Source organism: Zalophus californianus, chromosome 13 (genome assembly GCF_009762305.2).
Source record: "Zalophus californianus isolate mZalCal1 chromosome 13, mZalCal1.pri.v2, whole genome shotgun sequence".
NCBI classification, from domain to species: Eukaryota; Metazoa; Chordata; class Mammalia; order Carnivora; family Otariidae; genus Zalophus; species Zalophus californianus.
In genome coordinates, this window is record NC_045607.1 from 24,224,521 (window position 1) to 24,238,909 (window position 14,389).

General features: G+C 41.1%; 1 protein-coding gene across 2 annotated transcripts in view; it reads left to right on the top strand.

Annotated features, from left to right (window-relative positions):
- ELP1 (elongator complex protein 1) overlaps positions 1-14,389 on the top strand; it is a 57,009-nt gene that overhangs the window by 40,399 nt on the left and 2,221 nt on the right. For both annotated transcript variants that reach the window (XR_003523718.1, XM_027615722.2), the window contains exons 30-36: positions 3,811-3,873; positions 4,256-4,316; positions 6,154-6,267; positions 6,765-6,861; positions 8,394-8,521; positions 8,981-9,135; positions 11,831-11,906. Coding sequence is in view for 1 of the 2 variants with exons in the window: in XM_027615722.2 (XP_027471523.1) it covers positions 3,811-3,873; positions 4,256-4,316; positions 6,154-6,267; positions 6,765-6,861; positions 8,394-8,521; positions 8,981-9,135; positions 11,831-11,906 (694 nt within the window). In the remaining variant the exon portion in view is untranslated. The remainder of the gene's footprint in view (positions 1-3,810; positions 3,874-4,255; positions 4,317-6,153; positions 6,268-6,764; positions 6,862-8,393; positions 8,522-8,980; positions 9,136-11,830; positions 11,907-14,389) is intronic.

The window sequence follows — 14,389 nt, forward strand, 5'->3', positions numbered from 1 at the left end:
CCAATCTTACATTCCTTAGGTTAAAACCATCTTGGTCATAATGTATTATCCTTTTTCATTATTAGTGGATTCAGTTTGCTAAAATTTTCTTGAGCGATACTGGTTTATAGTTTTCTTGTTATATCCAGAATATGTCAAGAAATTTGACAACAACAAAAAGACAAAACAACCCATTTTTAAAATGGCCAAAAGACTTGAATAGCTATTTCTCTCAAGAAAACATACAAATAGGGGCACCTGGGTGGCTCAGTCGGTTAAGTGTCTGCCTTCAGTTCAGGCCATGATCCCAGGGTCCTGGGATCGAGCCCCACATCGGGGTCCCTGCTCAGTGGGGAGCCTGCTTCTCCCTCTGCCTCTGCCTACCACTCCCCCTGCTTGTGCTATCTGTCAAATAAATAGATAAAAAATCTTAAAAAAAAAAGAAAACATAAAAATGGCCAACAAGCACATGAAAAGTTATTTAGCTTCATTGTTCATTTAAAGAAATGCAAATCAGGGCGCCTGGGTGGCTCAGTTGGTTAAGCGACTGCCTTCGGCTCAAGTCATGATCCTGGAGTCCCGGGATCAAGTCCCGCATCGGGCTCCCTGCTCGGCGGTGAGTCTGCTTCTCCCTCTGACCCTCCCCTCTCTCATGCTCTCTCTCATTCTCTCTCTCAAATAAGTAAATAAAGTCTTTAAAAAAATAAAATAAAATGAGCTTAAAAAAAAAGAAATGCAAATCAAAACCACAGTACCCACTAGAATAGCTTTAATCAAAAAAAAAAAAAAAAAAAATTGGCAAGGATGTGGAGAAATAAGAACCCTTGTACATTGCTGCTGGGAATGTAAAATGGCACAGCCCCTATGGGAAACAGTTTAATGGGTCCTTAAAAAGTCCAACATATGGGGCGCCTGGGTGGCTCAGTCATTTAAGCGTCTGACTTCAGCTCAGGTCATGATCCCAGGGTCCTTGGATCAAGCCCCACATCAACATAAACATATGACCCAACAGTTCCACTCCTAAGTATCTACTCAGGAGAAATGGAAACATGTCCGCAAAGAAACCAGTGTGCAGATGTTTATAACAGCATTATTTATGATAACCAAAAGGAAGAAACAACCCAGATGTCCATCAATGAGAGATGAATGGATAAATCGTCAGTTACACACACACACACACACACACACACACACATTTGTACACACACAGAAGAAAGTCATAAAAAGGAATGTAAAACGGATGCTTCAGTTTGAATAAACCTTGAAAACATTATGCTAAGTGAAATAAACCAGATATAAAAGGACTAGTACGGTAGGATTCTACTTATATGAGGTACCTAGAGTGGTTAGAATCCTAGAGACAGGAAGTGGAATGGTGGTTGCCAGAGGCTGGAGAGGAACATGGGAAGTTACTGTTTTACGGGTATAGAGTTTCAGTTTTGTAAGGTGGAAAATGTTCTGGAGATGGATGGTGGTGATGGCTTCACAACATTGTGAATTTACTTAATGCCACTGGACTGGACAGTAAAAAAAAATGGTTAAAATGGTAAATTTTATGTGCATTTTGCTATAATTGGAAAAATTTAAAAAATGGAACAAAGAACTGATACATACTACAACTTGGATAAATCTTGAAGACATTATGCTTAGTAAAAAAAGCCGGACACAAAAGGTCACCTATTGTATGGTTTCTGTTGCATGATATATCCTGAGTAGGCAAACCCAGAGAAAGGGCATATCAGAGGTCACCAGAGGAGGAAGGGAGTGGAGAAATGGGAGTGTTTTATCAGGTGATTTTTAAAAAGGTGGTCACACAACTTGGTGAACACAGTAAATGCCACAAATTGTACACTTCAGAGTGCTTGTATGTCATGTGATTGTCACCTTGGTAAAACACCCCCCTCCCCTTTCTTTCTCTGCGGGTCAAACAGCACATACCGTGCTATGTACCTTCATGGACCTGTGGTATGGGCCTGTTAGTGGGACATATGCACTGGGGTCTGGGAAGAAAATGCTTACTTTTATTTAATATTTTTAATTAAAAGTAACTTAAAGTAGTATGTATGTATTGTAGATTATTTAAAATGCTGAAAGTAATTAACAAGAAAATAAAGCATGTATTCCTACCACTCGAGTTTGCTAGTATTCCCTTCTATTTCTAATTCTTCCTGTGGTGCTCTTTCTCTGTAACACACACACACGTGCATTTTTAACCCAAATGAAATTACACTGTGCTGTTTTTAAATTTGCTTTGTTTATGGTATCTTTTCATGTCAGTACATTTTAATTTATGTAATAATTAAAATTCAAGTTCCCTCAGTGGTTCTAAAATTGTTTACAGTAAGTTGATCCAAAATAGGTTCCAATCTAGGGTCATGTGTTGCATTTTGTATCTTATGTCTCTCAAATCTCTTTTAATCTAATGCATACCTATCCCCCCTTCTTTTTATCACTGTGACTACTGGATGAAACCCAGCCAGTTGTTTTATGTATCTCACCTTTTTTTTTTTTAAGATTTTATTTATTTATTTGAGAGAGAGAGAATGAGAGATAGAGAGCACGAGAGGGAAGAGGGTCGGAGGGAGAAGCAGACCCTCCGCTGAGCAGGGAGCCCGATGTGGGACTCGATCCCAGGACTCCAGGATCATGACCTGAGCTGAAGGCAGACGCTTAACTGACTGAGCCACCCAGGCGCCCTCACCTTTTTGTTTTTAAAGATTTATTTATTTATTTGAGAGGGAGAAAGAGAGTAGCAAGGAGGTAGAGAGGGAGAGGGAAAGAAAGAGAGAATCTTAAGCAGACTCCGCACTGAGTGCAGAGCCTGACATGGGGCTCGATCTCATGACCCTGAGAGCATGACCTGAGCCGAAACAAAACTCAGATGCTTAACTGACTGAACCACCCAGGTGCCCCACAAAACACATTTTAAAAGGGTGAAATACAGGGGCGCCTGGCACAGTCGGTTAAGTGTCTGACTCATGGTTTCAGCTTTCTGCCTCCCCTTTAAAAAAAAATAATATGTGTTTTGTTTCACTTATTTCCAGTTTCACAAACTTCTAGTTATAAAATAAATAAGTCATAGAGATGAAAAGTACAGCTTGGGGAAGTACAGTCAGTAATACTGGAATCATGTTGTGTGGTGACAGATTCCCAGGACTGTACTCACTGTGGGGAGCACTGAGTAACATACAGAGCTGTCCGATCACTGTGTTCCAAGCCTGAAGCTGATAATAACATTGTATGTCAACTGTACTTCAATATTAAGAGGGAAACATGAAATGGACCTATAAAAATGCTTTGTTTTATATGCTTTATGAGTACATTAAGTAATTACATACTGCGGTACATGCTCAAAAATTTTTACTGGTAAGGCTACAAGTATCAAAAATGCTTGAAGACTTAGGATATGCAGGTGTTTATTACCCTCATCTCTCAGCTTCTTGTAGTTTTGAAGTGTTTCAAAATAAAAGTTGGAGGGGAAAAAAAAAAACATTAAAGAGCAAAAAGAAGAGTTTAAAAGCCCCTAAACCTGTCAAATCGAACTGGGTGGTGTACCTGAGGCGGTGGGCATTTCCGTCCGACCTCTCTGGGGGTTTCGATGCTCAGGGCCGCAGGGAGATGATGCCATGTGTTCTGTGGTTATTTCCAGAATGTGTACCTTCCCCCCACCATGCCCATTGTGTCTGCATCATTGTTTACTGAGCAGGGACTGGCACCATAAGGGATAGGCGGGCAGAGAGACTGCTCTGAGGCGGCCTTGCAGTCGGTCATGCTGGCATCTGACACGCTTGCTCTGTTTACCTGTTATTTTTCTTGATGTTTCCTTGTCAGGATTATGAAGAAGCTGTGCTCTTATTATTAGAAGGAGCTGCCTGGGAAGAAGCTCTGAGACTGGTAGGAGAACTTTTAAAACCCTGCCTGCGTTAGGTGCTCAGCAGAGTGAGAGTGCAGGGGGGACAGGGTCAGCTGGGATCCCTTGTCTTCTGAGGCTAACGAAACTAAGTCAAAATAGTTTAGGTTCCTGGCCTAAGGATAAGCAGTATTTTTAAAACCATTTAAAAAATTTACTCTTGATGTTCGGAATTAGTCTGTTTTGTAAATGTGAAATATTCCTGGTTTTTACTGAAATGAGTTGAATGTTCATTAGCTTGTAGAGGCCTGCTCCTCTTGAAAATAACCTGGTGACCTCTGAAAGTCATCCATTTACTTCCAAGTGTCTTAACTCTACAGTGACTTGCAGTTTTCTTGCCTAAAATTACTGTCTTTTTCCTTTTAGGTACACAAATATAACAGACCAGATATAATAGAAACCAACATAAAGCCTTCCATTTTAGAAGGTAAGGGTTACATCTCAGAATTCTACATTTGGAAGTGTAGAGGTGGGGAAGCGAGAGAGAAGAATACTCCCTGTTATTACATCCTTGAATCATGAGTTCTTCACTGAATGTAATACTTAATTCTGACCAGGATTTTTAAATATGCTAAACTGTCAAATGGTAGTATATAAAATATTTGAATGTTAAAAATACGTGATAAGATAACGGTTAAGAATCTTTATATTTGTAGGGGAGCCTGCCTGGGTGGCTCAGTCGGTTAAGCGTCTGCCTTCGGCTCAGGTCATGATCTCACGGTCCTGGGATTGAGCCCCGCATTGGGCTCCCAGCTCAGCGGGGAGTCTGCTTCTCTCGCTCCCTCTGCTGCTCCCCGTGCTTGTGAGCGCTCTCTCTATGTGTGTGTGTCAAATAAATAAAATCTTTAAAAAAAAAAAAAAAGCTTTGTATTTGGGAGTAGTTGGTAAACTTGAATATGAACTAGATATTAGATAATACAGTATTTTGTCAGTGGCCAATTTCTTGCATTTAATAGTTGTATTGTGCTTATGTTAGATAATGTCCTATTCTTTTTTTAAGATTTATTTATTTATTAGAGAGTCGGGAAAGGGGCAGAGGGAGAAAATTTTAAGCAGACTCCCTGCTGAGTACGGAGCCTGACATGGAGCTCGATCCCACAACTCATGAGATCATAATAATGTCCTTACTCTTTTTTTTTTTTTTAAGATTTTATTTATTTATTTGACAGAGAGAGACACGGTGAGAGAGGAAACACAAGCAGGGGGGGTGGGAGAGGGAGAAGCAAGCTTCCCTCAGAGCAGGGAGCCCGATGGAGGGCTCGATTCCGGGACCCTGGAACCACGACCTGAGCCAAAGGCAGGTGTCCAACGACCAAGCCACCCAGGCGCCCCTAATGTCCTTATTCTTAAGAGAGATGTTCTGAAGTATTTAAGAGGGAAGGATCATATCTGCAACCTACTCTCAAAAGGCCCCACAAAATAATAGTTGTGTATGTGTATGGAGAGAAACAGGAAGCAAAATGTTTACAATTGGTAAATCTAAGTGGAGGGGATATTTGTATATTGAACCAGGTGAGTTTTACCAGTTCTGGAACACTTGGGTGATAACTATGACTCCTTAAAAGCAAAGTGGAAGAGAAGGACATCAGTTTGGCTTACAGAAATTTCTAGCAGTGGGGGGTTGGTTTTAAGCTCTGCCTTTTTTAGTACAGTCCACCCTGTGAGTAGGCTCTGGCCTTTGTGATGTGTACATGTACTCACACGCTTACCCTGCCTGCATCCCCCTCCCCCATCCTCATTAACACCATGGGAGGATTCTTTTCATATCATTCACCTAGCTACCCTTACCTGGTTACTAAAAGCATCCATCCTGACCCTCTAGACGTCCATCTAGCCATTTCTTGCTTGGATTTTCTCCCCTAATGAGCACCTAGAAAAATGCTGACTGTTCATCTGCATAGGCCTAATACCCATGTTTCAGAAGCATCTCAGTGACTGTCCTGTTTTTGTTAACAGCTTCCTTGTATACTCCTTTTCTTTGCTGGTCCGCTCTTGGGTACCTAGTCTTTGTTCAGGTGATTTTACTAATTTAGTGCTAGAGAGTGTTCTAGGATGATGTTAATGAACTCTGAAATCTGAAATTTCAACGTGTAGTTCATTCTCCTAAAACAATGTAGGTTAATTCTCGTTAAGGAAAAAAATCTTGCTTGGAAAACCTAGTAACCTGTTTCTTTTTGTTAAATTCTTACTCCCTCACTGCCTTTATCGAGTTTTTCTCTTTACTTAAACATTTTGCTCAAATTATTTTCCATCTGCACCCCCAGCCCAGAAGAATTATATGGCACTTCTGGACTCTCAGACAGCCACATTCAGTCGCTATAAAAAGCGTTTATTGGTGGTTCGAGAGCTCAAGGAGCAGGCACAGCAGGTGAATCTGGGTGAGTGTCTGCATGAAGACATGGACGCTTGGGCACTGTGGGGACACATTACACTTTGTCTTAGCTGCTTATTGTGCCTCCTGCACTGTGATTACCATGCTGGGGGACATCTAAGGCCTCTGTGAAACCCCTTAGGGGTTGTGTATGTCTGTGCGTGTTGGGGAGGGTCGGGGGCAGGACCAAGCATGAATGGGAAGAGCTCTGCCACACATTCCCTGCACCCCCACCAAGCAGAGCAAAATGAGCCTTCTTGCCCTGCAAAGGTTCCTTTGCTTTCAGAAAGGAGAGAAAAGAAAAAATAAGCTTGGTACTGGTGCGCTGGTGTATGGTAGGAATAACTGTATTTGATATTGTCTCATTTCACGTTGAGATCTACTTTATAATAATTTTCATCCATCGTCAGATATGCCCTGGTTAACTCTAGTCCACTTACCCTACCGAAGGTAAATCTACATCAGCAGGGAGTTTTCATTCTGTGTCTGGTTCTTCTTTTCTAGATGATGAGGTGCCCCAGGGTCAAGAGTCAGACCTCTTCTCTGAAACTAGCAGTGTAATGAGTGACAAATACTCCCATAGCAACTCCAGGATATCAGCGTATGTATCATGTTTATTCAGCACGTTGGCCAGGCCCTGGGCATATGGAGAAAGTGCATGTGAGGGGGTCCGTTTCTCATCAGGACAGTGCAGGGGAGAGAGAGAGGACAGAGCTCAAGGCCAGGATTTGGTGTGCAAGGGGTTTCCCCACATATCTAAGAAATTAGACTTGGTGTTGAAATGTTTTTCTGCTGCAGCCTCGTGGACTGTGTGTTTGTCCGTGCCCATGAGGCCCTTACACTGGTACTCAATTTTTGTGACATCTGATTTTATTCATTTAACAAATATTAGGTGACTGGATTGTGTGGGGGCTGGAAAAAATAAAGATTATAAAGAAAAAAGGTATCAGGCATCTTCAGTTCAAAGTCAGGATTAGAAGAGGCTATTAATGTAAAACAAGTCATCATGCTTACGCAGTGTAGCATTTGGTCACAACACCCATATGCTAGTTGTAGTGGATGTTCCCAGAAACTTTTAAGGAGATGTGAGTTATAAGAGCCTATAGTCATCCTTGGGAAGCATAAAACAATGCCAGATGGTGTATTTAAACTGAATCATGATAGGACGCCTGGGTGGCTCAGTCGGTTAAGTGTCTGCCTTCAGCTTGGGTCATGATCCCTGAGTCCTGGGTTCAAGGCCTGCATCGGGCTCCCTGCTCAGCAGGGGGGCCTGCTTCTCCCTCTCCCACTGCCTGCCGTTCCCCCTACTTGTGTGTGTCTGTGCACGCTCTCTCTCTCTGAAAAATAAATAAAATCTTAAGAAAAAAGATAAATAAACTGAATCATGCTTTAGGAATTCAGAATAGAGATTTCTGAGGTTATATGGGGTGATCAGAAACTGCAAGAGAGGCCGCTAGAAACTGGGCTTTTCACAGGGCAGGAGAGTCCCAGACAAGACAGGTGGCATAATTAAAGAGCTTTGAGCAGGAAAGATACAGGATTCATATATATTTTGTTACATCCAAATTTCTGTGCTATGTCTATGTCTCCTTATTTAAAATTAAACTTATTTTTCATTACAAAATTTAAGTTGGTTCTGTTGTTCTAGCTGTCATTATCAGATATAACCTCATTTTACTCTGTATTTTAATTAAAATTTCAAGGCCAGCTACTACTTTTTTTTTTTTTTAAGATTTATTTATTTATTTTGAGAGTGAGAATGAGAGAGAGAGCACATGAGAGGGGGGAGGGTTAGAGGGAGGCTCCTCGCTGAGCAGGGAGTCTGATGCGGGCCTCGATCCCGGGACTCCAGGATCATGACCTGAGCCGAAGGCAGTCGCTTAACCAACTGAGCCACCCAGGCGCCCGCCACCTACTACTTTTCCTTATTATTTCCTGCCTGTAACACTCACCTTTCCTAATTTATTTTAGCTATCACTCCCAACACCTCATTACCATTTTCCCCCACATATACATACCATTTGTAGACTCTCTGGGTTCCCAGAAAGTTTGTGGCCAACAGGTACATTCATTTTAATCTGTTCAGTGCAAAGAGATCCCCTTTTATAACATCTTTCCAATGTCTTCTACCAGGCGATCATCTAAGAATCGCCGCAAAGCAGAGCGGAAGAAGCATAGCCTCAAAGAAGGGAGTCCACTGGAGGATCTGGCCCTTTTGGAGGCGCTCGGTGAAGTTGTACAGAGCACTGAAAAATTGAAAGGTATATTCTCAATACTGATGATTCTTGCCACACAAAAAAAGTAAATGGATAGCACAGAGTTTAGCAAATAATTAAGATACAGTTTTCCCAACTTGAGGAAAGACAGAAACTTTCAACAGGAAGTGTCATTTCAGAGCACGTTCCTGAACCACCCTCAGCTGGGAACCTCAGAGCCTTCCTGCACTGACCCCCACCCAGCCCTGCTGGGAGGCATTAGCACCAAAGCTGGGGGAAAGGATTATGAAGACACTGCTTCCTACTTGGGCCCCAGTGTGTTCCTTTTTCTTTTTGTAGTAGGTTGAATTACTCCAGCATTTGGGGAGACAGAAGAAAATGCGGGACATGGCAACTGTAGGGTGATATTAAGTATTTTTTTGCTTGGGAAAGAAACTGTGTTATGATCCTAGCAATGGAGCTGGGGACCCAAGTTAACCACTTTCTCAAATTTCTTCTCTCTAGATGAAGTATACCATATTTTAAAGGTGCTCTTTCTCTTTGAGTTTGATGAGCAAGGAAGGGAATTACAGAAGGCCTTTGAAGATACCCTCCAGCTGATGGAAAGGTCACTTCCAGAAATTTGGACTCTCACTCACCAGCAGAATTCAGCTACACCTGTAAGTTTTCCTCAGAGACAGAATGTACGTTTTTTAAAAGTCATTTCACAGATTTTTATGTTCACACGATCTCTTAAAAGTCAAAGCAAAAGATTTTCTTTTTCTTAAAAACATAATATTCCATAGTTACATTAGCCTAGGCTTATGTTGAAGCTGTCTGTAAGAAGATTTTCTATTTGAGTACACCCTGGACTGGGTTAAGTTTGCTTTTATTTCTCCTTTCCGCATGAAACAGCTGTCGTGAAGAAGATGGGCAAGTCAGACTGTTGCCCCTGCCTTCAGTGAGATTAGAGTGGGCAAGGGGGGAGCTAGGGCCAGAGTTGGCCTCTCACCTCCCTGTTCAGACTTTGAATGGTATCAGAGTGTTTTAAAGTAACCCAGACAGGGGCCCCTGGGTTGTCAGTCAGTTAAGCATCTGACTCTTGATTTTGGCTCAGGTCATGATCTTAGAGTCGTGGCATGGAGCCCTACATTGGGCTCTGCACTCAGCACAGAGTCTGCTTGAGATTCTCTGTCTCCCTCTCCCTCTGCCCCTCCCTCCGCTTGCATGCTCTCTCTCTCTCTCTCTCTCTCTCTCTCTCTAAAATAAATAAAATCTATAACAACAACAAAAAAAGTAACCCTTGTAGACAATTGCTTTCTCTTTTGTTTTATGGAAAATTTGACTTGTCACTTCTACTCTCTTGTCATGAGGAGCTTTGCTCATGTTTAAGGTAGTTGTGTCCTGTCAGGAATTCTGATGTGTTATCTATTGTGTGTACTTTGGTCAGTCTCTCACACCTGAGGCGGATTGTTAAAGAGTTTCTGTTTTGATTCAGAAAGGCTGGTGTGTCAGGGACAGTCCATTAAGGAAAACAACCACAGCGGTTATTGTAACAGAGAGAATTTAATACAGGGAACTGGTTGAACAAGTATTGGAGAACTGAAAGGCAAAGGGGGAATGCTGAGATAGTAACTATGAGGGAACAGAGGAAGGGTTTGGGTTTACTATGGTTTAGAAGCTTGGAGGTGGGGCCCTGCTGAGCTGGTTCTTGACCCTCTGAGAAGGGGCGCCAGCCAGCTGGTGGTGGGACTTCTGAGGGGGCATGATAGCTCTAAGGGTAGAGAAATAAGTAAACTGGAATGAACCGCTGCTACCAGGGTAAAGAACTGTTGAGTGAAAGCAAGGAGCACATTCCTTTTCGTCCAGCCTTGCACTCTCCCTCTGATGTCCGCATAACGAGCCAGCTGACAAAGGTGGGATTTTTCTCAGGTTCCCAGTCCCAGCATCACAAGCACTGTAGAGAAGGGTGGGTTTGGAGCATGGAGAGAGACTGGTATTGAGCTCACTGGTTAGAAACTCAGCAGCTCTACTGGGGCCTCAATTTCCTCAGTTACAAATGGGGATATACTTTCCTATACATTTCACTGGAATGTTCTGAAGGTTAGATAAGAGGGTAGATGTAGGTACATATAGCATACCTTAAAAATAAAAGTTGAGAATCAGCACCCCACAAATATTTGAATTTACGAAAATAGGTATTTCCTAGAAGAAATGTGATCATCTTCAAAACTGTAGTGGTTTTGAAGCTTAGCAATTTATAATACCTCCTCATGCTCTCCCCTACCCTCTTCTATTCAGATCATAGTAATTTTTTTTAATTTTTTATATATTTTTAAATTTTTAATTTTTTTGATTTAAATTTTGCTTAATCTACAGTGCAGTACTGGTTTCTGAGGTAGAACTTAGTGATTCGTCACTTACATAATTTACCCGGTGCTCATAACAACAAGTTTCCTCTTTAATCCCCATCCCCCACTCAGCCCATCCCCCACCCACCTCCCTCCATCAACCCTCAGTTTGTTCTGTATCATAAGAGTCTCTTATGGCTTGTTTCCCCTCTCCTTTTTTTCTTTTCCACCTTCCCATATGTTTATCCGTTAGAGTAAGATTGTACGGTATTTGTCTTTCTCTGACTTATTTCCCTTAGTGTAATACACTTTAGCTCTACCCATGTTATTGCAGATGGCAAGATTTCATTCTTTTTGATGGCTGAAGATCGTATTAATTTCTGAGACACCAACTTTAAGAATCTTCTGGGGAAAATGACCAGAAAATCATGTGTTTGCTTTGGTTGGTAAATTATGGTAATGGCACGTGTGCGGGATCCCGAGTCATATGGAAGTGCTTTGAGCGCACATTGCTGCTGAGAAGGTGCCCCCGAGGGTATGCATGCTGAGCCAAGTGAAGACAAAGCAGAGGGCCTGGCATGTGCCCCCTGAGGCTTATACAAACGTGGAATTCCTGTGAAGGCTCTGGTTTTACCTTGAACACGTGTGCACAGTTTGCGTTCTACTCCATGATATATGCACGTATTTGTTTTAATATCAAAATTCCCACAGATCTTTTGAGGGCAAATTGATGCTCTGTGTATTCTATAACCTCTTGTACTCCTCCCCTCAGGGTATGGCTTATATTCCTTAAGATTTTCCTTTTTTGTTTTCCCCTTATCATTACCTTGTCTTCTGGAAGAAAGGAGATTTGGAGGTCTGAGTCAAGACTGGAAAAACTGGCAAAGTAAAAATCACAAAGGAAAAGAGAATTACTGTGCTTGATACCGTGAAAATGACATGCTCTTTACTGCTGGTAGAAACTTGGCCTTTGGTATCTGTGGTCACCAGAAATATAATCTTTGCTGATCTACTTTCTACTTAGGTTCTAGGTCCCAATTCGACTGCAAATAGTATCATGGCCTCTTATCAACACCAGAAGACTTCAGTTCCTGTTCTTGGTTAGTATGTTTTTCTCTTCAAATTATCACAGTACTCAGCAGAAGGAATATCTTTCTCTAAGTGTTGAGAAGGTCAGTGGTATGAGGAAAGATCGGGTATTGACTACAGTTTTCCCTCAATTTTATGACTGTGTCTTTAATAAAATCGATTTAGTGCTTCTAGTGTTGGGAACCAGAGGGGTGGGGAATCCAACATGATATTAGACATACACATTTTGAAAAGGTCATGCTGACACACACTGTCCATACAGGCACATCACAGTTGAAATTTGAGTCTAAACAGTCCAACTTACATATGTATTTTCAGGATTCTTCTGAATCATCATTTTTGGCTCTTGGCAGTTATGATTGCATCTTGGGGACGTTTTCATAATCATCCTCAGGATTGACAATACAATTTGAAAGCAAATCCAAAGAATGTTAGCATTTTATTTGCATTTCCTATTTAAGTTTACCAAAAATGTTTTGTTTTGTTTTATTTTTTGTTTGTTGGCAGGGGAGATGATTCCTGATTAGATTGCATAGCCCTTGAAGTTCAAAACCCTAAAAACTTTCTTTTTAAATTTGGTTAGAAACTTTTGATAGATCAGTTTGGTGCCTGAGTATTTACCCTTTAGGTGGATCAATCAAGCATAGCAGCCTCTTAGCTTTCAAAAGTTAGTGGTATGTTCTAAAATAATTGGGAGTTTTTACTACTGTAATTTGTATTTTCCAGAATTTTTTTTTCCTTTAAATGCTGTGCTATACTAGCATTCTGATGATATTTGAAGTAGCCTTTGGGTTTACATTAAGTTTGAAGTTTTAACAGCTTATGTTGCTACCAGGAATAAATGAACTACTTCCCATCCAGCTTAGCTCTTGTCTGGACAGTAACTATTGTATTCCTAGCTACCCTTCTTCCTGAAGGCTGGGACAAGCTGCTTTTGCTATCAATCCCAACATATACTTATTTCTGAGATGCTAAAAATTCATCTTAGACCTGAGGCAGCTTGGTCATTGCTCAGTTTGTACCCTGGGCAATTCTGTTGTGATTTCCGTCCCATTTTCTGCCCTATTGACCTGATGCTGACCTTCATGTCAAGTCTGGTCACACCTTTCCCTAGAGTATCCTGGTGGCTTTTTCGAAGAGTACTTTCATTTTCCAGCTAAGCCTTAAAGACACTATTTTGAGGCTCCTCATTATCTGAGTACATAAGTGTTATCGGTGTCCTTGTGGTTACAAGATGGCATAGGAAAAGAGAGGTTCTCATAATCTAAAAATAGGCAGATGAACTACTGACAAAGTCCCAAGCACTGTTCCCCAACTGCTCCTCCCCACGTAAGGGGAGTAGTTAAGTTACTCACACAGCCCTGCGAGCGGGATCCATGACTTGATTGATAGCCATTCTCTCTGTTTCATGTTTGCAATGCAGTATCATGCAGATCAGTTGTAAGTCTTGCAAAAATGTAGAGTTTCATAAAATGGATTAAAGTGTTATCAGAGAAGTGCTTGAATCATCATAGCTGAGTTGGGCTCGTTACAACTCATAACAAAGTAAATGCTTCAAATGGGAATGATTTTGGCTATCAAAAGATTAAGAAAAGTCCTTGGAAAAATGGATAAGACCTTCAAAGTATTTTTGCAAAAATAACTCTTATGCTGTGAAATTCAGACATGGAAAGGTGAAGGATGTCATGCCTTGTCATATGGTTTGTCAGCACAGTTACTTTCCTGCTAAAAGGCTCATATATATATATGTGTGTGTGTGTGTGTGTGTGTGTGTATATATATACACACGGATCATATATATAGATATACTTCTGTTGGAAGTGTATTACAAATAATGCTGAAAAAAAAAACAAATAATGCTGAGAAAGAACATCTTTATATACACGTATTTTCTCGTATCTTTGCTACCTATATACATCTCTGCTACCACAAATCTGATTGAAAGAGGGCTCAGGTGGAGCTGTCTCTCTTCATCTCGGGGTTGTGGGTTTGAGCCCCATGTTGGGAGAAGAGATTGTTTAAAAACAAAATCTTTTAAAAAAAGAAAAGTAAAGAAAGAGGGTCTGGGAGTTTTATTTAATAGTGACAGTTTTACCCCATCCATCCTCTCCTCCATTTGCTTTTTTCTGAAAGTAGGGGCGTTTTTATTGATCAGTGTTTTTGTAGAATTTTTTTTTTATCATGAAAGTATTTTCTGTTCATTAACTCTTTTTACCAAATAACATGCCACCACATTTTTTTCTCTTATAATTGAGGAAAATTTTGTAGATAATGAAATGTACAGATCTTAGGTGTACAGTTTAATGAGGTTTAATAATTACAATTACATATGGCCTTATAACCACCACATCCCCTCCCATCGAAATTTAGAACATTCTTCTACTTTGAATCACTCAGTGGGCATTTTTTTCTTCTACCCTTCATGTGCCTGAAGTGGAAATCCCTGTTCTTGGGGCAGGGCCTCCAGGCTGTGTTTGCTCTGACTGGAGGTTGC